General features: G+C 45.9%; 2 protein-coding genes across 2 annotated transcripts in view; one reads left to right on the top strand and one right to left on the bottom strand.

Moving 5' to 3' along the window:
- The window catches only part of LOC139411526 (genetic suppressor element 1-like), a 452683-nt gene extending 437078 nt beyond the window's left edge, over positions 1 to 15605 (top strand). The window contains exons 8-17 of the mRNA XM_071157992.1: positions 1 to 253; positions 434 to 764; positions 5458 to 6086; positions 7973 to 8085; positions 8164 to 8431; positions 9720 to 9833; positions 10117 to 10479; positions 11114 to 11458; positions 12330 to 12433; positions 12798 to 15605. The exon at positions 1 to 253 is cut by the window's left edge and continues 115 nt beyond it. Coding sequence (XP_071014093.1) covers positions 1 to 253; positions 434 to 764; positions 5458 to 6086; positions 7973 to 8085; positions 8164 to 8431; positions 9720 to 9833; positions 10117 to 10479; positions 11114 to 11458; positions 12330 to 12433; positions 12798 to 12938 — 2661 coding nt within the window. The 3' untranslated portion in view covers positions 12939 to 15605. The remainder of the gene's footprint in view (positions 254 to 433; positions 765 to 5457; positions 6087 to 7972; positions 8086 to 8163; positions 8432 to 9719; positions 9834 to 10116; positions 10480 to 11113; positions 11459 to 12329; positions 12434 to 12797) is intronic.
- A 188-nt stretch (positions 15606 to 15793) lies between these two features.
- On the bottom strand, positions 15794 to 24007 carry LOC139412204 (uncharacterized). The gene is made up of 5 exons (XM_071159021.1): positions 23850 to 24007; positions 21665 to 21849; positions 21498 to 21567; positions 21184 to 21334; positions 15794 to 18882 (listed from the first exon to the last, which is right to left on the bottom strand). Exons 2-5 carry the CDS (start codon positions 21828 to 21830, stop codon positions 17713 to 17715), a joined length of 1557 nt encoding a protein of 518 aa, XP_071015122.1. The 5' UTR covers positions 21831 to 21849; positions 23850 to 24007; the 3' UTR covers positions 15794 to 17712.
- Positions 24008 to 24261: the final 254 nt, after the last annotated feature.

Below are 24261 nucleotides of genomic sequence, written 5' to 3'. Positions count from 1 at the left end.
GAGAGGGAGCGAGAAAGAGAGAAGGAGCTGGAGCGGGAGAGAGAGCGTGAGCGGGAGAGGGAGCGGGAGAGAGAGAAGGAGCGAGAGAGAGAGAGGGAGATGGAGAGGCAGAAGGAGAGGCAGAAGGAGAGAGTGATGAGAGAGAAGGAGCTACAGTCCAAGGCGATGGAGAGTCACTACCTGGCTGAGCTCCATGCCATGAGAGGACAGGAGGACAGAACCAAGCCTGAGAGACTCACCCCCAACCGGCCAGGTACGACACAACACCGCCCCACCGTCCTTCAAACCTCTCAAGCACAGTCCTGCCTAACTTTATATTGTACCACTGAAAATATTTGACATGACCCATGTCACCTCAATAAAAACAGTTCACATCACACTGATATGGGTCTTCAATAATCAGGATAAAAACACATTTTCCCCTTCTTCTCAGACAAAACCAAAGAGCCCGCCCTCCAAGCTCCTAAGCCAATGCCACCAGGCCTCCACTCCTCCCTGAGCCAATCACATCACGGCGTTTCCGGCCTGGTCTCTGCCCATGGCCTCTACCTGGGGCCCGGCGGCGTGGGGGCGGGTCTCACCGCCGCCATGATGCTCCAGCGGACCAATGAGGAAGAGCGCTGGTTGGCGCGGCAACGGATGCTTCGCCAGGAGAAGGAGGATCGTCAGTACCAGGTGTCAGAGTTCAGACAGCAGGTCTTAGAGCAACACCTGGACTTGGGACGACCTGGGGAGGGAGGAGAGCTACGCTCCGACACACACAGGTTAGACACACACACACACATACATACAAATCAATCAAATTCAATCAATCAAATGTATTTATGAAGCCCTTCTTACATCAGCTGATGTCACAAAGTGCTGTACAGAAACCCAGCCTAAAACCCCAAACAGCAAGCAATGCAGGTGTAGAAGCACGGTGGCTAGGTAAAACTCCCTAGAAAGGCCAGGACCTAGGAAGAAACCTACAGAGGAACCAGCATATGAAGGGTGGCCAGTCCTCTTCTGGCTGTGCCGGGTGGAGATTATAACAGAACATGGCCAAGATGTTCAAATGTTCATAGATGACCAGCAGCGTCAAAAAATAATAATCACAGTGGTTGTGGAGGGTGCAACAGGTCAGCACCTCAGGAGTAAATGTTAGTTGGATTTCATAGCCGATCATTCAGAGTTAGAGACAGCAGGTGCGGTAGAGAGAGAGTCCAAAACAGAAGGTCTGGGACAAGGTAGCACGTCCAGTGAACAGGTCAGTGTTCCATAGCCGCAAGCAGAACAGTTGAAACTGGAGCAGCAGCATGACCTGATGGACTGGGGACAGCAAGGAGTCATCAGGTCAGGTAGTCCTGAGGCATGGTCCTAGGGCTCAGGTCCTCCGAGAGAGAGAGAGAGAGAAAGAGAGAAAGAAAGAAAGAAAAAAAAAGAGACAGAGAGAGAATTAGAGAGAGCATACTTAAATTCACACAGGACACCAGATAAGACAGGAGAAGTACTCCAGATATAACAGACTGACCCTAACTCCCTGACACATAAACTACTGCAGCATAAATACTGGAGGCTGAGACAGGGGGGGTCGGGAGACACTGTGGCCCCATCCGATGATACCCCCGGACAGGGCCAAACAGGCAGGATATATCCCACCCACTTTGCCAAAGCACAGCCCCCACACCACTATGGGATATCTTCAACCACCAACCTATTACCCTGAGACAAGGCCCGAGTATAGCCCACAAAGGTCTCCGCCACGACACAACACAGGGGGGCGGGGGGGCAACCCAGACAGGAAGATCATGTCAGTGACTCAATCCACTCAAGCGACGCACCCCTTCTAGGGACGGCATTGAAGAGCACCAGTAAGCCAGTGACTCAGCCCCTGTTAGAGGCAGGGTTAGCGGCAGAGAGGCAGGGTTAGAGGCAGAGAATCCCGGTGGAGAGAGGGAGACCGGCCAGGCGGAGACAGCAAGGGCGGTTCGTTGCTCCAGTGCCTTTCCGTTCACCTTCACACTCCTGGGCCAGACTACACTCAATCGTGGGACCTACTGAAGAGATGAGTCTTCAATAAAGACTTAAAAGTTGAGACCGAGTCTGTGTCTCGCACTTGGATAGGCAGACCATTCCATAGAAATGGAGCTCTATAGGAGAAAGCCCTGCCTCCAGCTGTTTGCTTAGAAATTCTAGGGACAGTATGGAGGAATGCGTCTTGTGACCGTAGCGTACGTGTAGGTATGTACGGCAGGACCAAATCAGAGAGATAGGTAGGAGCAAGCCCTACACAGGAAACCAGTGTAGAGAGGCTAGCACTGGTGTAATATGATCAAATATTTTTATTCTAGTCAAGATTCTAGCAGCCGTATTTGGCACTAACTGAAGTTTATTTAGTGTTTTATCCGGGTAGCCGGAAAGTAGAGCACTGCAGTAGTCTAACCTAGAAGTAACAAAAGCACAGATGAATTTTTCTGCATCATTTTTGGACCGAAAGTTTCTGATTTTTGCAATGTTACGTAGATGGAAAAAAGCTGTCCTTGAAACAGTCTTGATATGTTCATCAAAAGAGAGATCAGGGTCCAGAGTAACGCCGAGGTCCTTCACAGTTTTATTTGAGACGACTGTACAACCACCAAGATTAATTGTCAGATTCAACAGAAGAACTCTTTGTTTCTTGGGACCTAGAACAAGCATCTCTGTTTTGTCCGAGTTTAAAAGTAGAACATTTGCCGCCATCCACTTCCTTATGTCTGAAACACAGGCTTCCAGGGAGGGGCAATTTTGTGGCTTCACCATGTTTCATCGAAATGTACGGCTGTGTGACATCCGCATGGCAGTGAAAGTTAACATTATGTTTCCGAATGACATCACCAAGAGGTAAAATATATAGTGAAAACAATAGTGGTCCTAAAATGGAGCCTTGAAGAACACCGAAATTGTTGATTTGTCAAAGGTTTGTCAGAGGACAAACCATCCACCGAGACAAACTGATATCTTTCCGACAGATAAGATCTAAACCAGGCCAGAACTTGTCCATGTAGACCAATTTGGGTTTCCAATCTCTCCAAAAGAATGTGGTGATCGATGGTATCAAAAGCAGCACTAAGGTCTAGGAGCACGAGGACAGATACAGAGCTCAGTCTGGGGCCATTAAAATGTAATTTACCACCTTCACAAGTGCAGTCTCGGTGCTATGATGGGGTCTAAAACCAGACTGAAGCATTTCGTTGTTTGTCTTCAGGAAGGCACTGAGTTGCTGCGCAACAGCTTTTTCAACATTTTCAACAGGAATGGGAGATTCGATATCGGCCGATAGTTTTTTATATTTTCTGGGTCAATGTTTGGCTTTTTCAAGAGAGGCTTTATTACTGCCACTTTTAGTGAGTTTGGTACACATCCGGTGGATAGAGAGACGTTTATTATGTTCAACATAGGAGGGCCAAGCACAGGAAACAGCTCTTTCAGTAGTTTAGTTGGAATAGGGTCCAGTATGCAGCTTGAAGGTTTAGAGGCCATGAATATTTTCATCAATGTGTCAAGAGATATAGTACTAAAACACTTGAGTGTCTCCCTTGATCCTAGGTCCTGGCAATGTTGTGCAGACTCAGGACAACTGAGCTTTGAAGGAATACGCAGATTTAAAGAAGAGTCCGTAATTTGCTTTCAAATACCCTATACACTCTAATAGAGAGGGATTTGTACTCTCTAGTTCTCCAGATGTAGTTCTTCTACTCACTTCACTGGTGCAGTTTGCAGGAGCTGTGAGATATGGTAGAATCTGAGTTGCTCTCCCTCTTTCTCTCTCTCTCTCTCTCTCTCTCTCTCTCTCTCTCTCTCTCTCTCTCTCTCTCTCTCTCTCTCTCTTTCTCTCTTTCTCTCTTTCTCTCTTTCTCTCTTTCTCTCTCTCTCTCTCTCTCTCTCTCTCTCTTTCTCTCTTTCTCTCTTTCTCTCCCTCTCTCTCTCGCTCTCTCTTTCTCTCCCTCTCTCTCTCGCTCTCTCTTTCTCTCCCTCCCTCCCTCCCTCTCTCTCTCCCTCTCTCTCTGTCTCTGTGATGTGTGCTGGCTGTGATCGTGTCACTGCCTTCCTGATGGGGACAGTTTCTAGCTGCGTACGGTGCAGTGCCATGCTGCTGTATGGCAGCCTTCACAAGTCTGTTAGGCAAGAGGATGTAGGGGAAGATAAAGGCAGTCACATGAATCATCCTCTCGATTCCTATCTCCTAACACCTGACAGCCCCATCACACACTCACACACACTCACACACACACACTCACTCACTCACTCACTCACACACACACACACACACACACACACACACACACACACACACACACACAGTAGGCTCTAAGGCTTCTGGGGTAGTGATGTCAGTTAGTTGGGGTCCTAATGCCTGATGGTTATTGGCTCATCAGGAGGATATTTACATTATCATTCAGGCAGTGAGGGGGGCAGCTAAAATATAAAAAGGTGAATTCTTGCCTAATCTTCTCCACCTTGTACAGCTTAAGCCCCCTGTTCTCCCTCTGTGTGTGTGTGTGTGTGTGTGTGTGTGTTGCTGGCCCTGCCATGTGTTTTAGTAGGTAGGTCAGGTTTCATGGGTGGGGTTAATACAGGTCTGGTAGACACACTGTTCCTATCTGTAATCCTGCTATATAATCACCTTGATACGGTGTGCTGGGTTCTTTACAACCCAGGGCCTGCAGATTGCAGATACACACACCCACACTCAGAGAGAGTCCATATCGCTGGAGGCATGTAGAGTCAGATTAGGAGGTAGAGTGCCAGGTTTGGTATTGAGAGGTTCTGGACAGTTCTGTCCCTCCGTCTGTGTACTTCCATCTGCCAATCTCTGTCTCTGTTTTTGTTATCTGTCTGATAGTTGTTTTCTCTCCCTCATCCTGAGTCTGTCTGTCTGTCAGTTGAATCTGTGTCTGTTTCATCCTGTCATGTTTGTCCGTCTGTCAGTATTCCTCTGTGTGAACCGTGTGTGTTGAAAGGCAGTGGTAGATCAAAGCAACCCAGGCTGGCTGTCGAGGTGTAGAGCAGAGGCCTGTGTACTCTGACCACATCCTCCTCTCCTTTCCTCTCCACTATACTCCGGGCTACTCTGCCTGGACCTGATAAGACCATCACAGAGAGGAAAAGAGAGAGAACAGAGGGAGGGAGGTGCCTACCTATAGGTGTGTGTATCTGGGAGAATGTGTATCTGTGGAGTTTAGGTGTGTGAATTACAGAGGAATGTGTGTGTATTTGGGAGAAGATGTATGTGGGGAGTTTAGGTTTGTGAATCACAGCGGAATGTGTGTGTATCTGGGAGAAGATGTATGTGTGGAGTTTAGGTGTGTGAATTATTGAGGAATGTGTGTGTATCATGGCTCATTGTGACACAACACAGTGCTCATTACAGTCTCTCTCTCTCTCTCGCTCTCTCTCTCTCTCTCTCTCTCTCTCTCCCCCTCTCTCTCCCTCCCACAGGTCCATACCAAATCACCACGAGCCGGGTGGCCGCGACATCCACCCCCACCTGGGCGCCCCTCCTCCTCTCATCTCCCCCAAACCCCTCCAGTCCCGCGACCACCTCCACCCCCCTCCTCCCACCACCCTGTGGAACCCCGCCGCCCTCATCGATACCGCCTCGGACTCACGACGCACCACCCACCACGACCCACCGGGCTTGGGCCACTACGACCTCAGCCGCTTGCCTCCCAAACTGGAGGATGGGCTCCGGAGGGGCAGGGACCGGGACGGGGGCCTGGAGAAGTACCACCCCCCACTCCGAGGCCCCCCGGGGCTGCCTGAGCCCAGCACCTTCCTGGCAGAGCTGGAGAAATCCACCCAGACCTTCTTCAGCCAGCAGAGGGCCTCGCTGTCCCTGCCCAGCCAGTACGGAGAGCTGGGGGGAGGGATGAAGAGCAGCGGGGCCCTGAAGAGCCTCCAGGGGCCCCCAGGAATGGGGAGACAAAGCCAGGCCCAGGGACACAGTCTGGGCCAAGGAATGGGGCCCGAGTCTGGCCTAATGTATGATGAGTTTCTGCAGCAGCACCGTAGGCCTGTCAGTAAACTGGACCTGGAGGAGAGGAGGAGGAGAGAGGCCAGGGAAAAAGGTGAGAGATACCCTACTGCTGCTAAACCCATTGTTTCAGGCTTGTGTTTTTAGAGTTTAGTTGATTTTGTTTCGATGTTTAGTTTTTGTGTTATGTTGAAAATGCATTCCAGGCTAAAAAAGTGTTAAGATTCGGTTTGTGTAGTGGTAGTATGTACTGAAGTTGTTAGTTGTGGTTGTGTAGTGGTAGTATGTACTGAAGTTGTAGGTTGTGGTTGTGTAGTGGTAGTATGTACTGAAGTTGTAGGTTGTGGTTGTGTGGTGGTAGTATGTACTGAAGTTGTAGGTTGTGGTTGTGTGGTGGTAGTATGTACTGAAGTTGTAGGTTGTGGTTGTGTGGTGGTAGTATGTACTGAAGTTGTAGGTTGTGGTTGTGTAGTGGTAGTATGTACTGAAGTTGTAGGTTGTGGTTGTGTGGTGGTAGTATGTACTGAAGTTGTAGGTTGTGTTTGTGTAGTGGTAGTATGTACTGAAGTTGTAGGTTGCGTTTGTGTAGTGGTAGTATGTACTGAAGTTGTAGGTTGTGGTTGTGTGGTGGTAGTATGTACTGAAGTTGTAGGTTGTGGTTGTGTAGTGGTAGTATGTACTGAAGTTGTAGGTTGTGTTTGTGTGGTGGTAGTATGTACTGAAGTTGTAGGTTGTGTTTGTGTGGTGGTAGTATGTACTGAAGTTGTTAGTTGTGGTTGTGTGGTGGTAGTATGTACTGAAGTTGTAGGTTGTGGTTGTGTGGTGGTAGTATGTACTGAAGTTGTTAGTTGTGGTTGTGTGGTGGTAGTATGTACTGAAGTTGTAGGTTGTGTTTGTGTGGTGGTAGTATGTACTGAAGTTGTAGGTTGTGGTTGTGTGGTGGTAGTATGTACTGAAGTTGTAGGTTGTGTTTGTGTGGTGGTAGTATGTACTGAAGTTGTAGGTTGTGGTTGTGTGGTGGTAGTATGTACTGAAGTTGTAGGTTGTGGTTGTGTGGTGGTAGTATGTACTGAAGTTGTAGGTTGTGGTTGTGTGGTGGTAGTATGTACTGAAGTTGTTAGTTGTGGTTGTGTGGTGGTAGTATGTACTGAAGTTGTAGGTTGTGTTTGTGTGGTGGTAGTATGTACTGAAGTTGTTAGTTGTGGTTGTGTGGTGGTAGTATGTACTGAAGTTGTAGGTTGTGGTTGTGTGGTGGTAGTATGTACTGAAGTTGTAGGTTGTGGTTGTGTAGTGGTAGTATGTACTGAAGTTGTAGGTTGTGGTTGTGTAGTGGTAGTATGTACTGAAGTTGTTAGTTGTGGTTGTGTAGTGGTAGTATGTACTGAAGTTGTAGGTTGTGGTTGTGTAGTGGTAGTATGTACTGAAGTTGTTAGTTGTGGTTGTGTAGTGGTAGTATGTACTGAAGTTGTTAGTTGTGGTTGTGTGGTGGTAGTATGTACTGAAGTTGTAGGTTGTGGTTGTGTGGTGGTAGTATGTACTGAAGTTGTAGGTTGTGGTTGTGTAGTGGTAGTATGTACTGAAGTTGTAGGTTGTGGTTGTGTAGTGGTAGTATGTACTGAAGTTGTTAGTTGTGGTTGTGTGGTGGTAGTATGTACTGAAGTTGTAGGTTGTGGTTGTGTAGTGGTAGTATGTACTGAAGTTGTTAGTTGTGGTTGTGTAGTGGTAGTATGTACTGAAGTTGTTAGTTGTGGTTGTGTAGTGGTAGTATGTACTGAAGTTGTAGGTTGTGGTTGTGTAGTGGTAGTATGTACTGAAGTTGTAGGTTGTGGTTGTGTAGTGGTAGTATGTACTGAAGTTGTTAGTTGTGTTTGTGTGGTGGTAGTATGTACTGAAGTTGTAGGTTGTGGTTGTGTAGTGGTAGTATGTACTGAAGTTGTAAGTTGTATGTAAGTCAGTACTAACTGTCTCTGGTCATTCCAGGTTACTACTATGAGCTGGATGACTCGTATGATGAGAGTGATGAGGAGGAGGTCAGGGCCCACCTCAGGAGGGTAGCAGGGCAGCCCCCTCTCAAACTGGACGACTCCACAGAGGTACGGTTTTATCCTGCACACACACTCTATACACACTGTTATCTCTTGGCTTTATAATGCGTTCCTCTCCCCATGTAGAAAGTGGACTTCCTGTGTGTTTTTGGTCTGACCACGGTGTCACGACGTGACCACCTGGTGCAGCAGAAGAGGAGGAAGAGGAGGAGGATGCTGAGGGAGCGGAGCCCCTCGCCCCCGGCTGTTCTGTCCAAACGCACCCCTCCTCCCCCGGCCCCCCTCAGCACCCACTTCACCCCAGAGGAGATGGACAGAGCCCCCCAACTGGAAGACAAGAAACGCTTCCTCACCATGTTCAGCCTGTCCCATGTCTCTGTACAGCAGAGGAGAGGTATGTACCCTACATCCTAAACACTACACCCTAACCCCTACTCACCATCCAACCTCACTGCACAGAGCAACTAACCCCCTAAAGCTGTCATGAACATGGTTATCATGCCACTGTGCTCTGGAGACATGTACACAGTGTGACAGACACCTGACATTTCACTATCTGTATTTTACATTATAAACTGGGTGGTTCGAGCCCTGATTCTTGATTGGCTGAAAGCCGTTGTATACCAAACCGTATACCATGGGTAAGACCATTTGTTTTGACTGTTCTAATTACGTTGGTAACCAGTTTAGATGTGTTGTGCCTAAGAACAGCTCTTAGCCTTGGTATATTGGCCATATACCACAACCCTTGTGCCTTATTGCTTAATTATACGTTATATATTAAACACACTGCTGCTAGCATGCATTACACATTACTCTGCCTCCCTCTTCAGTGTGACAGCTGGACTTTCTGTGAGGAGAAACAGATACAAACACACAAATATACACACACACTGCTGTGGCGAAGCGGGGAGTGGCAGCGGCAGGTTTATGGTGAGCCCACGCTAATCCTGTGGATTTACCACATGCTGCCTGCAGATGGCAGCGTGCAGCCTCCCACACACACACACACACACACACTCTCACAGCAGAGGTGCAAGGATTAAAGAGATGGGGGTGAGATGTTAATGCTCTCTTTCTCCCTCTCTCCCTTCTCTCTCTCCTTTCTCTCTCCCTCTCTCTCTCTCTAAATATATCTCTCTTTCTCTATCTTTCTCTCTCTCTCTCTCTCTCTCTCTTTCTCTTTCTCTCACTCCCTTCTCTCTCTCCCCCTCTCTCTCCCTTCTCTCTCTCCCTCTCTCTCTCTAAACCTATCTCTATCTCTTTCTCTCTCTCCTTCTTTCTCTCTCTCTCTCTCTCTCTGTCTCTCTCTTTCTCTCTCTCCCTTCTCTCTCCCTCTCTCTCTCTCTCTCTAAATCTATCTCTCTTTCTCTCTCTCCCCTCTCTCTCTCTCTGTCTCTTTCTCTCTCTCCCTCTCTCCCTCTCCCTCTCCCTCCCTCTCTCTCTCTCTCTCTCTCTCTCTCTCTCTCTTTCTCTCTCTCTCTCTCTCTCTCTCTCTCTCTTTCTCTCTCTCCCTTCTCTCTCTCCCTCTCTCTCTCTCTCTCTCTCTCTCTCTCTCTCTAAATCTATCTCTCTTTCTCTCTCTCCCTCTCTCTCTCTCTCTCTCTCTCTCTCTCTCTCTCTCTAAATCTATCTCTATCTCTCTTTCTCTCTCTCCCTCTATCTCTCTCTCTCTCTGCCAGATAATGAGACAGTGGTAGAGTTGCTTCAGGCTATTAAACAGAAGAGCGTAACCTTGGATACCATCAGACATGCCCGTCACCCCCTATGTAAGACCCCCCCAGCACAGAACTCAGGTAAGCGCACGCGCGTGTGCGCGCATGCACAAACACAAACACACACACACACACACAAACACACACCCTTCCTCATTCCTTCCCTGCTGTTTGTGGTTAATCTAGCAGACAGGTGTGTGAGAGACATCTCTGTAGTAATGTTACAGCAGTAATGTTATGGGTTGGGGTTCAAATGACTGATTGCCTGCTGATGTCTTGATACAGTATATTTATATGAATCTGGGTGGGAATGTGTCTCAATGCGTCTCAGTTCATTGACAGTAACATACGCCTGTCCCGACAGATCCTGCCTCAGCGCTTTCCAGCGAATCAGATGAGCCATTCAGTGTCAGTCCCTCCTCCCCCGGCGGACTCCTGGGGCAGCCTAAACCCCCCTCCTCCTCTGACGCACTGAGACCAAAGGACCCCCCTCCTCCGCTCCCCTACTCGGAAAAGACCCGTGGGCTCCCTGAGGGCCCCCCCTCCAAGAGGAGCTCGTCATCCAGCCTGCTGAATAGCCTGCGCCCCCCCGTGCAGCCTAAAGATGCTCCCCCCAGCCTGAACGGCCGGACCAAGCCCTGGGAGAGCTTTACTGCTGAAGAGTTTTCCCAGCAGTTCCACGAGTCCGTCCTCCAGTCCACACAGAAGGCCCTGCAGAAGCACAAAGGTACCACAGCAGCTCTCCTTCATACTCCAGGTAGAAGTTATCCTCAGGCACAGATCTAGGATCAGCTTGTACTGTGAATCTACAGATCAAATCGAATTGCATTTGTCAGATGCGCAGAATACAACCTTATCGTGACATTCTTACTTTCAAGCCCTCAACCAAAAATGCAGTTTTAACAAAAATAAGAGTTAAGAAAATATTTACTAAATAAACTAAAGTAACGCAATGAAGTATCAATAATGAGGGTATATACAGGGGTTACCGCTACTGAGTGAATGTACAGGTTAGTCGAGGTAATACTGTATGTACATGTAGGTAGGGGTAAAGTGACTAGGCATAGATAATAAACAATATACAGTGAGTAGCAGCAGCGTAAAAAAAGGAGGGGTAAATGCAAATAGCCTTTTGTCTAACTGTTCAGCAGTCTTATGGGTTGGGGTTAAAAACTGTTGAGAAGCCTTTTTGTCCTAGACTTGGCGCTCCAGTACCGCTTGCCATGCGGTAGTAGAGAGAACAGTCTATGACTAGGGTGGCTGGGGTCTTTGACAATTTTTTTGTTTAATTTAAAAAAATATATCCCTCTCTCTATATTCTCCCTCTCTCTCTCTCTCTCTCTCTCTCTCTCTCTCTCTAGGTGGAGCCACAGTGATCTCAGCGCCCTCTCACCTCCAGGACTCCTCAGTGCACTACAACATTCCAGAGCTGCAGAGCGCCCCCAGCCGGCCGCCCCCGCCACACACACACCCTCACACACACCCGCACGCACACTCAATCCAACACCCGCAGTCACACCCGCACCCCCAGCCCAATGGGCAGCACTGTCCCCCGCACCCCCACCGAGAGCCCCCAGGAGTGAGGGAGGAGCAGTCTGCACCAGAGGACTCAGAAGAAGAGGAGGAAGAGGAGGAAGAGGAGGCCCCAGTACCCAGGTGGCAGGGGATTGAAGCGATCTTTGAAGCCTATCAGGAATACATTGAAGGTAAGCAGTCAGTCACTTGTCTGTTTATTTAAAGGCCCAGTGCAGTCAAAACGTCATTTCAGCCTGTAATTTAAAAAAATTAAATATATTATTGTTATTATTATTTTTTGGGGGGCTGTTTTAGTGGGGTGAAGTTTTGTCCTGCCTGGTGTCATCACCAGGCAGGGATTTAGTTAATAGACCAATAAGAAAGAGAGTTCCAAACCTCTCTGCCAATAAAATATAGTTTTCAGTTTTCCCCTTCCCACTTAGAGCACTAATATTATATAGAGCACTAATATTTTTTGTTGTTGACCATTTTAATTGAAAACAATCACAATAAGGTACTTAATTGTTACCCAGAAATTATTTGATATTGAGATAAAAATGGCTGCATTGGACCTTTAATGTCTATTGTCCTTGGTTTTGGAATGATTCATGTATGGTTGAAATCTGGAGACCAATTAACATTTATGACTTTGGTTAAGAGTAGTTGTAGCGTATTCCCAACACTAGAGGGTAGTATTTATCCTTTTCTACTACTCTCTGTTGGTCCAACAAATAGGATGTAAACAGTCAAACATACATACACACACTATCTGTAATGAGTTGTGTAGTGAGTTGTGTGCTGTATGCTGCTTGCCTGTGGCAGTATGGTCTGTTGTAGCTCTAGCTGTGTGCTGTTCTCTGGTTATTGGTACATGGGGAGACAGACAGGCAGGGAGTGTTAGCGTGGATGCTAATGAGAACCCAGGTCACATCCCTCAGGCTCATTGTTATTATCTTCTCCTTCCACTCTCCCTCTCCTCCTCTGCCTCCATCCTCTCCTCCTCTTTCTCCACTCCCCTCCTTCTCTTCCCCTGCCTTCCCCTGTCCTCCCTCCCTCTTCCAGAGCAAGGTGTGGAGCGCCAGGTGCTGCAGAGCCAGTGTCGGAGACTGGAGAACCAGCACTACAACCTGAGCCTGACAGCAGAACAGCTCTCCCACAGCATGGGGGTAAGACCCTGTCTGCTACATCTATCATCACTGAGCTTCCTTTAAATCGTTTGGAGAAAATATTCTTTCTATTTTAATCAGCTATGTTCAATTGTAGTCTTCATACTGTACAATAATATTAAATAATGCCACAGAATTCTAAGTAAGTGTGTGTGTGTGTGTGTGCGTGTGTCTGTCTGTGTGTGCGTTTTTGTTACTTTCTCTTTATGCAGTAGTTACATTTTGTTAATGTGGTTTTATTGACTCTACTCCTCCTCCCTATACTTCTCTCTCTCGCTCTCTCTCTCTCTCGCTCTCTCTCTCTCTCTCTCTCTCTCTCTCTCTCTCTCTCTCTCTCTCTCTCTCCCTTCTTCTCTCTTTATAGGAGTTGATGTCTCAGAGACAGAAGCTGGCGGTGGAGAGGGAGAAGTTACAGGCCGAGTTGGAGCACTTCAGGAAGTGTCTGACGCTGCCGCAGCCCCACTGGGCCAGGGGAGGGCACTACAAGGGTTACCCCCCCAGGTGACAGCTCCACTGACCCCCAGGCCTGGCCCCCTCCCTCCCCGCCCAAACAGAGTTTATTTTTATGACCTAGCCTGGATCTGGACCCGGATGGACAGCTCCACAGGAGAGAGGGATGGACAGCTCCACAGGAGAGAGGGATGGACAGCTCCACAGGAGAGAGGGATGGACAGCTCCACAGGAGAGAGGGATGGACAGCTCCACAGGAGAGAGGGATGGACAGCTCCACAGGAGAGAGGGATGGACAGCTCCACAGGAGAGAGGGATAAAGGATTAATTGATAGATGGATGGGGCAGCAGGGCCAAGCAGTGAAGCACTGACTGGGGCTGCTGCCAGCCTGCCAGGGATGGTGCCACCAGCCAGTGGTCTGTGCTGACCCTGGGGTCAGAGGGTGCAACGGGCACGTCACACATGGGGCAAAGCTCTAGGACGGTATGGTCAACACACACACAAACATACAAAGAGGCACACACTCACACCATTCTCTTCAGCAGGCACCAGTTACTCTCTTACATTGCTGTCCCAGACCCATCCTAGGCTCCCCTCACAGCCACGCCCACACGGACAATCCTGCCCTGGAATGGGTGTGGTCACGTGACAGAGCGCCATCTACCACCAATCCAATGCCCCTACCTCTGGCCAATCGGACAGGACTGAACCTCCCAGCATCTCTCCTGGTGGCAGGTCAGGCCAGCTTTCAAACTTGAAATGCACTTAAAGAGAAAGACCTGAAGAACTACCTGGTGGTACTGTGTTACGACAAAGAACTGTTCAAATTAGGGAAGAACTTACAAAATGCACATTTTGGCATGAATAAAGGAAATGTTTTATTTCGAGATGAGAATAAGAATTTAAAAGGTGCTTCAGCCTTGTATTGTAAATACTATTATGACGAAAAATAATTTTGTATGTTTTTATTACTTTAATCATTGTTCTTTTAAGAAGAAAATAAGCCTGCCATTTTTTTATATGTTCATGCTTTTTTGGGTGAAACAGAAAGCTTTGCTTTTAGTGTTTGTTCTGCTGCTGGTCAGGACTGCCCTGTTCAGAGGTGTAGATTGAAGGAGAAAAGGAGAGAGAGAACATGCTCCTCTTCTCCTCTTCCCCTTTGACCCAGCCATGTGTGCTGCCGTGGCAGCAGCCTGAGCTCCAGCCACAGCCCTCCCTCCCCTGGCCTCCAGGCCCCGTAAGGCTCACTGACTCCAGGCCCCACAGGCCTCCCAGATCCATGCACTCCGTCAGAACACCAGCCCCACACAGAACCCCTCCTGTCAGGAACAGCGTGTTTTACCACTCTCCCTGTGTGAGTAGTTACCCATGGGAAATAGTGAGTGACAGCTACAGTTACAATGTCATCCTTTATTTCTCTCTCTCTCTCTCTCTCTCTCTCTCTTTCTCTCTCTCTCTCTCTCTCTCTCTCTCTCTCTCATTCATATATATATATATATATATTCCTATTCAGCCCTAGTCAAGGGATGAGCCCTTAGTAAAACTGTTGTCTGATAACTAGACCCATCTCTCTGGGCCTTATCATTAAGAACAAGGGACACAACACCCATTATAATGAGACATTCATATCATCACTAAACCCAGAGAGAGGAAACAATGCAGACAGTACCATGTGACAATGCACCGAGGGAGATCTTGTGAGATTCTTCTCCTTTGTGTTTGCCATAAAAGGAAACAGTGCCAAAAAGTAGCCCTCCCTCTCACAAAATATCATGAGGCTTTTTTTAAACCTCAAAATAGAGTAATTAAGCTAACTCCCTGAATTTAAATGGCCAACCCACTTCAAAACTTGTTATATTACTAAATTGATCCCACTTATTATAAATGTCAAAGCCCTTGCCAACAATTGGATAATGGACGATTTTTTTCTCCACTTGAGGGCCCTCAAATCCAAAGTCAATGAAAGGTTCTCTTTTGCCAAGTATATGAATCATTGTCCTGCTCTGCACTGTGCATCTATAGTGTGTGTTTTCATGCCTACATCAGTCCACCTTGCTGCTGGCCATAGCTGTCTCCTGTGCCTCAGTACCCCTGTTCCCCAGTCTCTCTATTCCCCTACCTTCCTTCTGTGGGAGTGTCTGGCCGGTAGTTTTGTAAAATAAAACGTTTAGCCTTACAAGAGGACCTCCGGCAGCATAGATCGCAATGCAGCGTGGGTATTGTAGTGCTCAGTCAGACTTGACAAGGCTTTGAGTATGTAGTCCTAAAGGGGTTCTGTTTGAACTCCAGTCTGATGCTGTGGATGTGAGATGACAGGGAGGGGAGGGTGGCTGCAGGTCTGGTCCCTACATCCCTCTTTGTTCCACTCCTGGTGAGCTTTCAGAGGAACACCCAGTTAGGGAGGCGGAAGCATGTTTACAGACCAGAGCAGAGCTACAATAGGAGCACCACCTGTCAATCAGACAGCAAGCGCTACCACTGAGTTAAGCAGCCAATGAGCGGGAGGACCCTAGGCCTTTCCCCAGAGCCTCCTTACTCTACCATGCACACGCAATAGCCCCCTGACTCTATGGAGGACGTCTAGACTCTAGATGCTGTGAAACTCTGATTTTAAAATGTACTTGTTTGAATTAATTGTAATGTAATATATTATTTGTTGAATGTAGTAATTAGGTATTTATGAATATATTGCTGTAATTTCAGACAAAAAATAAAATAAAATATTTGAAAAATGTACTTGAACTTACTTGAATGTACTTGAACTTACTTGAATGTACTTGTACTTCCTGCAGGTTCACCATCTATTTTCAGTGTCTGAGTCAAATTCGAACATTGATGTTTGTTTAACAGTGAGAGTGAGAGTGCATCTGATAAGAGATGGGGGTTATCAATTAAGTGTTTCTACTACATTGGATTTACCATCTGTTTATTATGAGGCAGGCAAAAACTGACAGACACATATAGTGAAATCATCAAATCATGTGATTACTGATCATAATATGTGATGGTTATAATGATAGAACATACATGTGATGGTTATAATGATATAACATACATGTGATGGTTATAATGATAGTTAGAACATACATGTGATGGTTATAATGATAGTTAGAACATACATGTGATGGTTATAATGATAGTTAGAACATACATGTGATGGTTATAATGATAGGTTATAATGATAGAACATACATGTGATGGTTATAATGATAGAACATACATGTGATGGTTATAATGATAGTAGGAACATACATGTGATGGTTATAATGATAGAACATACATGTGATGGTTATAATGATAGAACATACATGTGATGGTTATAATGATAGTAGGAACATACATGTGATGGTTATAATGATAGAACATACATGTGATGGTTATAATGATAGAACATACATGTGATGGTTATAATGATAGTTAGAACATGCATGTGATGGTTATAATGATAGAACATACATGTGATGGTTATAATGATAGGTTATAATGGTTGGTTATAAAATGACAGTGTAGGTACATATTGTTCCAGTACTTAACCATTACACAGCATATCTTTCTATAGTTTTCTAAATGGTTAGTTCTGGCCTGGCATTATGAATAGTTCAACCTAAAAGGTGTTTTCCATTCATGCTATATATCACTGTACTATATCAACAACTCTTTATTAATATTACTTATGATTCAAATCAAAAGGTTCACAACAAAGTATCCAGTGATAAAGTACATATGAATCTCATCACAGCCTGAAGAGCAGTCATGCAGTCACAGTCAGACAAGTTTCTCTACTCCTCCATCAAACCCTATCTACCCTACATGCATGTTCAAATGGAAAACAGCCATTTCAACTTAACAGCCATGTTCCCATGTTTGTGGAGACTGCGTTCACGGTAAAGGCTGCATATATCGACTCAATTACAAATGTACATTTCAATCACACTGTAGCGCAGCTCTTTAGTGCTATGTGTTGAATGGAGCAATTATATAGGACACAACAAATATGTATACAGTAGGCTGGAAGTGGTGTTGGAGGGCCAGTAGGGGGCACTCTTCCCTCTGGTCTAAGGAGTTCCCAATGCCCAGGGGCAGTGACAGGGACATTGCCCTGCGTTAGGTGCAGCCTTTCAGATGGGACATTAAACAGATGTCCTGACTGTGGTCATTAAAATTCCATGGCACTTATTGTAACTGTAAGTGATTTAACCTTTGTTTCATGAATAACTTATTATACCCGTCAATTCCTAATTGTTTTATACTGTATTTCACTCCTCACCTCTACACCATTAAAGCTGATGTCTGGTGAGTATTCTGGCACAAATGGTTACACCCATAGTTGTGTACGACTAGAGATTCATCCAGGTCATTTAGCAACATTTGAGTTTATGTCTTGTTTGGAAATGACATTCTTATTCTGGATTGGATAGATTTGTATAACTCTTATTTCTACTTGTAGGTATTAAACATTACCTCCAACAGAGGACTTGTGGAATAACTCTTATTTCTACTTGTAGGTATTAAACACTACCTCCAACAGAGGACTTGTGGATTGGCAATAAAAATAACACACGGGCTACAATGGAAAACTGTTACGTGTAGTTGAATTTCTCTGGACCAAGACATACAGCCACGCAGTCATTAACATCCACTCTGTCTTTTTCTCCACACTCTCTCAAAGGTGCCTCTGGGAATATTATCGCTTTCAAAATAAAAGTCCCCAGGCTACAAACAGTGTCTCAATACATTTTGGCAAAATAAAAGTCGTAACAAAAGTAAGGCTACAGATTTTTATGTCAACATAAGTCTAGGCTTTAGAAGTGCCATGAATTGGTATGCGTTACATCTCTGGTTGCTTTGCTCTGCTCTCTGCCGGACTCCTCTTATCCTGTTGGTTCTCATACCCCCTCACTTTCTTTCTGTATTCTCGGACCTCACCAGCTGCCTTACACAGGCTCAGAAATGCATCATTATTTACCACAGGAAGTTTTTTACACTTGTCCTCAAATTCCTCATCTGGACAAGTCAACAGTTCCATCAATAATCGTCTTGTTTTACCAAAACTTCCTTGGCCCATTAGTTCACTCTTTATCTCACCATGGATGTATGCACTTGTTGCCCAAACTCTAGGATTAAAATGTGATTGAGCAGTTGTCAGGCCATCCTTATTTATTTTACACCTTGCTGGAACAGAGGTAATTATGGGATTGTCAGCGGTAAAGACTGCTGTGAATTGTTCACGCTCCTTAACTTTTTTGATAATTTTTGGCGACTCCATTGTTTTGTCTTTTCCAAGAAAGCTCTCTGTTAGTGTGTCCTCCCTGTTTAGGAGTAATACACAGAAGTTGGGCTCTGGATAGTATGTGCCTAGAGAAAAGTGTTTTGCTGTCTCAACTCGAATCGCTCTGTCAACCTGGCTTGACCTCTTAAAAGCCCCGTCCGGAAACTCATAGCCTGTTGACATCACCGTTGGGGGGATGCCAGAGTGAGTGTTAGAGTGCTTTCTGACTATCTCTAAATAAGAGCTGTACACTTGGTTAAAGCTTACAGTATCAGCGTCAATAAAACTGAAATAGATCAGAGCGTCAGGATCCTCTCCTCTCAACTCTCTAACAAGCTGTTTAGTTTCTTCATGATCTTTTAGATTTTCTCTGATATCCGTATATGGTATACCTTTTATTTTATTTCTACTGTCTACATATTTAATGTCACCATTGGGTCCCCAGGTAAATGAAATCTTTTTAAACTTCAATACCGTATTCTCCTTCATGTTCATCAGCATTGTCAGCTGTCTCCTGAGCTCAGGAGAATCTTTGCCATTGAGGCCAATGATGATGGCCACATCTTTCAGGTGCTCCTCATCTTCCTCCTTAAATCCTGTATCCTCCATCAACTTCAGTAACCTTTGAACCTGTGACTGGATGTGGTCCAGTGGTCGGTTGTTGTCAGGTAGTGGGACCCACATGGGCACATTGATCAGAAACTTGATCTTTTGATCCTGGTTCTGCTTCTGGGTTTGTCAGGAGAAACAACAAAAACAAACCATGTAAGGTTAAAAAATGATAATACTTTTGGTTAAAGGTGTCACGACTCTGACCGAAGGTGGCTCCCCTTCCCGTTCGGGTGGCGCTCGGCGGTCGTCGTCGCCGGTCTACTAGCTGCCACTGATTCTTTCCTCCCCCTCCTTATGTGTTTATTGATTACACCTGTTTTGAGTTTGTTGTAATTAGTTGGGCTTTATTAGTCAGCCGGCCCGCCCGTTTCTTTGTGCGGGATTGATTATTGTAACCCTGGTGTTTGTTACAGACGAACGTGTTGGTTTATGTTCGTATATAGTGCTGGACTGTTTCGTTCCCCGTGTCTGGGGCATTTTGTTGTGAGCACCCAGTGTTTAGTGGGGTGGCCGTGGTTCACCGTGTCTGGGGCATTTTGTTGTGAGCACCCAGTGTTTAGTGGGGTGGCCGTGGTTCACCGTGTCTGGGGCATTTTGTTGTGAGCACCCAGTGTTTAGTGGGGTGGCCGTGGTTCACTGTGTCTGGGGCATTTTGTTTTGAGCACCCAGTGTTTAGTGGGGTGGCCGTGGTTCACCGTGTCTGGGGCATTTTGTTGTGAGCACCCAGTGTTTAGTGGGGTGGCCGTGGTTCACCGTGTCTGGGGCATTTTGTTGTGAGCACCCAGTGTTTAGTGGGGTGGCCGTGGTTCACCGTGTCTGGGACATTTTGTTGTGAGCACCCAGTGTTTAGTGGGGTGGCCGTGGTTCACCGTGTCTGGGGCATTTTGTTGTGAGCACCCAGTGTTTAGTGGGGTGGCCGTGGTTCACCGTGTCTGGGGCATTTTGTTTTGAGCACTAAGTGTTTAGTGGGGTGGCCGTGGTTCACCGTGTCTGGGGCATTTTGTTGTGAGCACCCAGTGTTTAGTGGGGTGGCCGTGGTTCACCGTGTCTGGGGCATTTTGTTTTGAGCACCCAGTGTTTAGTGGGGTGGCCGTGGTTCACCGTGTCTGGGGCATTTTGTTGTGAGCACCCAGTGTTTAGTGGGGTGGCCGTGGTTCCCCGTGTCTAGGGCATTTTGTTTTAAGCACCCAGTGTTTAGTGGGGTGGCCGTGGTTCACCGTGTCTGGGGCATTTTGTTTTGAGCACCCAGTGTTTAGTGGGGTGGCCGTGGTTCCCCGTGTCTGGGGCATTTTGTTTTGAGCACCCAGTGTTTAGTGGGGTGGCCGTAGTTCACCGTGTCTGGGGCATTTTGTTGTGAGCACCCAGTGTTTAGTGGGGTGGCCGTGGTTCACCGTGTCTGGGGCATTTTGTTGTGAGCACCCAGTGTTTAGTGGGGTGGCCGTGGTTCACCGTGTCTGGGGCATTTTGTTGTGAGCACCCAGTGTTTAGTGGGGTGGCCGTGGTTCACCGTGTCTGGGGCATTTTGTTTTGAGCACCCAGTGTTTAGTGGGGTGGCCGTGGTTCACCGTGTCTGGGGCATTTTGTTTTGAGCACCCAGTGTTTAGTGGGGTGGCCGTGGTTCACCGTGTCTGGGGCATTTTGTTTTGAGCACCCAGTGTTTAGTGGGGTGGCCGTGGTTCACCGTGTCTGGGGCATTTTGTTGTGAGCACCCAGTGTTTAGTGGGGTGGCCGTGGTTCCCCGTGTCTGGGACATTTTGTTTTGAGCACCCAGTGTTTAGTGGGGTGGCCGCGGTTCACCGTGTCTGGGGCATTTTGTGGTGAGCACCCAGTGTTTAGTGGGGTGGCCGTGGTTCACCGTGTCTGGGGCATTTTGTTTTGAGCACCCAGTGTTTAGTGGGGTGTCCGTGGTTCACCGTGTCTGGGGCATTTTGTTTTGAGCACCCAGTGTTTAGTGGGGTGGCCGTGGTTCACCGTGTCTGGGGCATTTTGTTTTGAGCACCCAGTGTTTAGTGGGGTGGCCGTGGTTCACCGTGTCTGGGGCATTTTGTTTTGAGCACCCAGTGTTTAGTGGGGTGTCCGTGGTTCCCTGTGTCTGGGGCATTTTGTTGTGAGCACCCAGTGTTTAGTGGGGTGGCCGTGGTTCCCCGTGTCTGGGGCATTTTGTTGTGAGCACCCAGTGTTTAGTGGGGTGGCCGTGGTTCACCGTGTGTGCATTAAAAGAGCACTATATTGAACTCTCTGTTTTCCTCCGACTTCACACTCACGACACCCAGTACCTTACAAAAGGTCACTGTTAGAAATTTGCAGTATCCCTTGGAGAGGACCGATTTAAACTCTGAAGATCATTGACCTCTCACTGTATTTCATATATTTGATCCCTGATGTTTTTCTATTACAATGACACTGTTGTTGGCTCACCTGACTGGACCCCTGGTTGAGCTCGTTCCTTCCATCTTGGTCCCCTCTTTTATTCTTCATCTTATTAGAAGGCTCTGGCTGCCCTGGTTGTGGGGTGTTGTTCGACCTCTTGGCACCAGTGGGAAACATTTGCAGCTCAGTATTCTCCAATCTGCAGAACAAAACGGAAATAAATCATGGTTTAAAAAAAAAAGTTATAACAAGTTATAACATAGCTACCAGTAATAGGAAAACGTACTTTGAGAGGACTGTGCCCCCCCCATCACCCATATGTTTTCCTCCAAAACATCCTTCATGAGTCATTTTCTCCCTACCGTAGTATGCGTTCGCTGGTGTCTGGGTTGTTGACATAAGACTGTCTGGTGGGCTGCTTCATAATAGAGCCTGAGGGGAGAAACAGGCTATTCAGAGACAGAGCATTTTGGGAAAGAGGTAGAGTTAGTTAGATTGAATGTGTAGTGATAAACCATTCTCTTCTAACCTTGTGTTACATTACTAGCTGGGACGCCTACAGGTTCATCAGATGCCATCCCCAAACAGCAGGAGAACATTGAGGAGCGTGGCTGGGTTACCGGAACCGTCATAGGAGACATCTCTGGGGATCTTTCTTCTGATCTTTCTCTCTGTTGTCTGTTGTTACCCTCCATGATGTCTCAGACAGACCTACTGTATAAAAGCACAAGACTCAGAGGAGGAAAGGATCTATTTCAAATCAAATGATATGTGCAATACATCTCCTTTTCATAAATCTTCTTCTTAATTTGCTAAATAATTGTAAATAGTAATATTTTTTTGCACTGTCCTGTTACCGAGAATGGATTCTCATTTCATTACTGGCTATTGACATTTTATAAATCCAACCATGCTTCATTGATACTTGAATGTTGATAGAGAATATACTAGAGCTTAGAATAGCATACTACATTTGATGAAGATATCGATAAACGCATTCACTATTTCCTTGTTTCTTAGTGAAACAAAATGATTCAGATGAAGGTTTTTCCTAATGCCTCTAAAGACGGAGATGAGATTAGGCCTATCTAAAAATACATATCTGTTGATGTTCTCAGCAATCTACCCCAGTAGTTTCCCTGTGGGACTTGTGTTGTGTTGCAGGTCACCAACATTCCTCCACCATGCTGAATCTTTCATTAGAGACCCATCTTCCTTTTCGGATATGTTCGCAAGAAAACACCCGATATATCTTGTCACATTATAGCCTATATAGGGGTTAATATTTAAGTGCGTAGCCTGAATGGTCCCAGAAGCATAGCAATGACTATGCATCCGGGACCATCCCGGACGAGACCATTGTGGCTATGCTTCCGGGGCCATTCTGGCTACGCTTCCGGGCCATTCTGGCTACGCTTCCGGGCCATTATGGCTATGCTTCCGGGCCATTCTGGCTATGCTTCCGGGCCATTCTGGCTACGCTTCCGGGCCATTATGGCTACGCTTCCGGGCCATTCTGGCTACGCTTCCGGGCCATTATGGCTATGCTTCTTGGACCATTAAGGCTATATGTGATAACCTCCCCTCCTGCAATGCTTTATTATAAAGGTCATATTACTTCACCCTTCCCCCTCGCGGTGAGTCAGCCCCAAGAAAACACCCGACGGAACTTGAGAGGATCTGCAGAGAAGAATGGGAGAAACTCCCCAAATACAGGTGTGCCAAGCTTGTAGCGTCATACTCAAGAAGACTTGAGGCGGCGGTTTAACAAAGTACTGAGTAAACGGTCTGAGTACATATGTAAATGTTATATTTTCGTTATTTATTTATTTATTTATTTTTAAATGTAACAAAATGTGGAAAAGTCAAGGGGTCTGAATACTTTCTGAATGCACTGTATCTGTTTTTCCATTTCGAAATAAAAGCATTTTATGTATCTAGCCCCTCTTATGAAACTACTATATTTTAGTTATAACATTTTCATGAATCTTCAAAAAATGTTAGAATTTTTTCCACTTTGTCTTTACAGAATATTTAGTGTAGCTCATTGACAAAAAAATGGCAATCAAATCATTTTAATCCCACTTTGTAACGCAATCAAATTTGAATAAATGCAAGGGGGTTGTAGACTTTCTAGAGGCACTGTATATCCAAAATGTAAAATGTAGTTCCACTGTCAAAATTCACAGTGCTTGACTTGTGTAGGAGCTCACCAGAGCTGAGTACCGGCACTTAACATTTTCTACTGCTTGAGCTCAAATACAAATAAGTTTCAAACATACACATCATACCAACTTCAAAGGGATATTTTCATCAAATACAAATTAACATTATTTTCCACCTACTGGTACCTTGGCTGTAGTCGATTCAACAAGGCCGTGTTTAGATATTCCCGTAGATACTTAGTCTTATATTTAGTTTTGTTAATATTACTGTTAACACTTATGCCGCTGTAATAACACTAACATTTTATTAACATTGCATTTTCCCAATTGCATAGCAAGGTAGTTGAGTTGATCATTTACAGTAAAGGTAATTTAAAGGCAATTTACACTCGAGTCTTGTACTGAATCCCCACCCTAGTCCTTTAGTGTCAATAGAATTACATAACAAAAATACTTTGCTAAGTTGTCATATAGGCCTATATTCCCTGTTTCTGATAGTCAATCCTGTCAATTTAGACAAATACGTAAATATACAATCAAAAGTCTTACCCACTATTCGTCTGCTGATCACTCCCCTGTCTTTATATTCCTTTTTTATTTATGCTTCAATGAGTGTTCCTTTGAGGCAGAAGCTCTGTATGTGAGCTGTTGAAGGTTCCTCTTTATGAAGCCCAGAATAGGATGTGGCCTCTTATACCTCTGAAGAACGAAGTTATCTACATATTGTGCTCCTTTTGTAATAGGTGGAGGGAAGCATCTGAGAGGGAGAGGCATACTGTATAGCCTTCCCTGCAGTCATCTGTCGTGGTAATTTCCTGTATTACTAAATAAACAGAAGCCACATTTCAGGCTTCAAACATAAAGATATAAAACTGTATTTTTTTGTGAAGAATCAACAACAAGTGGGACACAATCATGAAGTGGAACAACATTTATTGGATATTTCAAACTTTTTTAACAA

Source organism: Oncorhynchus clarkii, chromosome 6 (assembly GCF_045791955.1).
Source record: "Oncorhynchus clarkii lewisi isolate Uvic-CL-2024 chromosome 6, UVic_Ocla_1.0, whole genome shotgun sequence".
Classification (NCBI taxonomy): Eukaryota; Metazoa; Chordata; class Actinopteri; order Salmoniformes; family Salmonidae; genus Oncorhynchus; species Oncorhynchus clarkii.
This window is presented reverse-complemented; position numbering and strand designations above follow the sequence as displayed.

Bases quoted from the DNA above. Each gene is read 5' to 3' on its own strand.
- LOC139412204 (XM_071159021.1), bottom strand. From the start codon at position 21,830: ATGGAGGGTAACAACAGACAACAGAGAGAAAGATCAGAAGAAAGATCC. The intron at 21,568-21,664 runs GTTAGAAGAGAA...TTCTCCCCTCAG, and splicing joins AGCTAGTAATGTAACACAAG to GCTCTATTATGAAGCAGCCC. The intron at 21,335-21,497 runs GTAGGGAGAAAA...TTTGTTCTGCAG, and splicing joins ACCAGCGAACGCATACTACG to ATTGGAGAATACTGAGCTGC.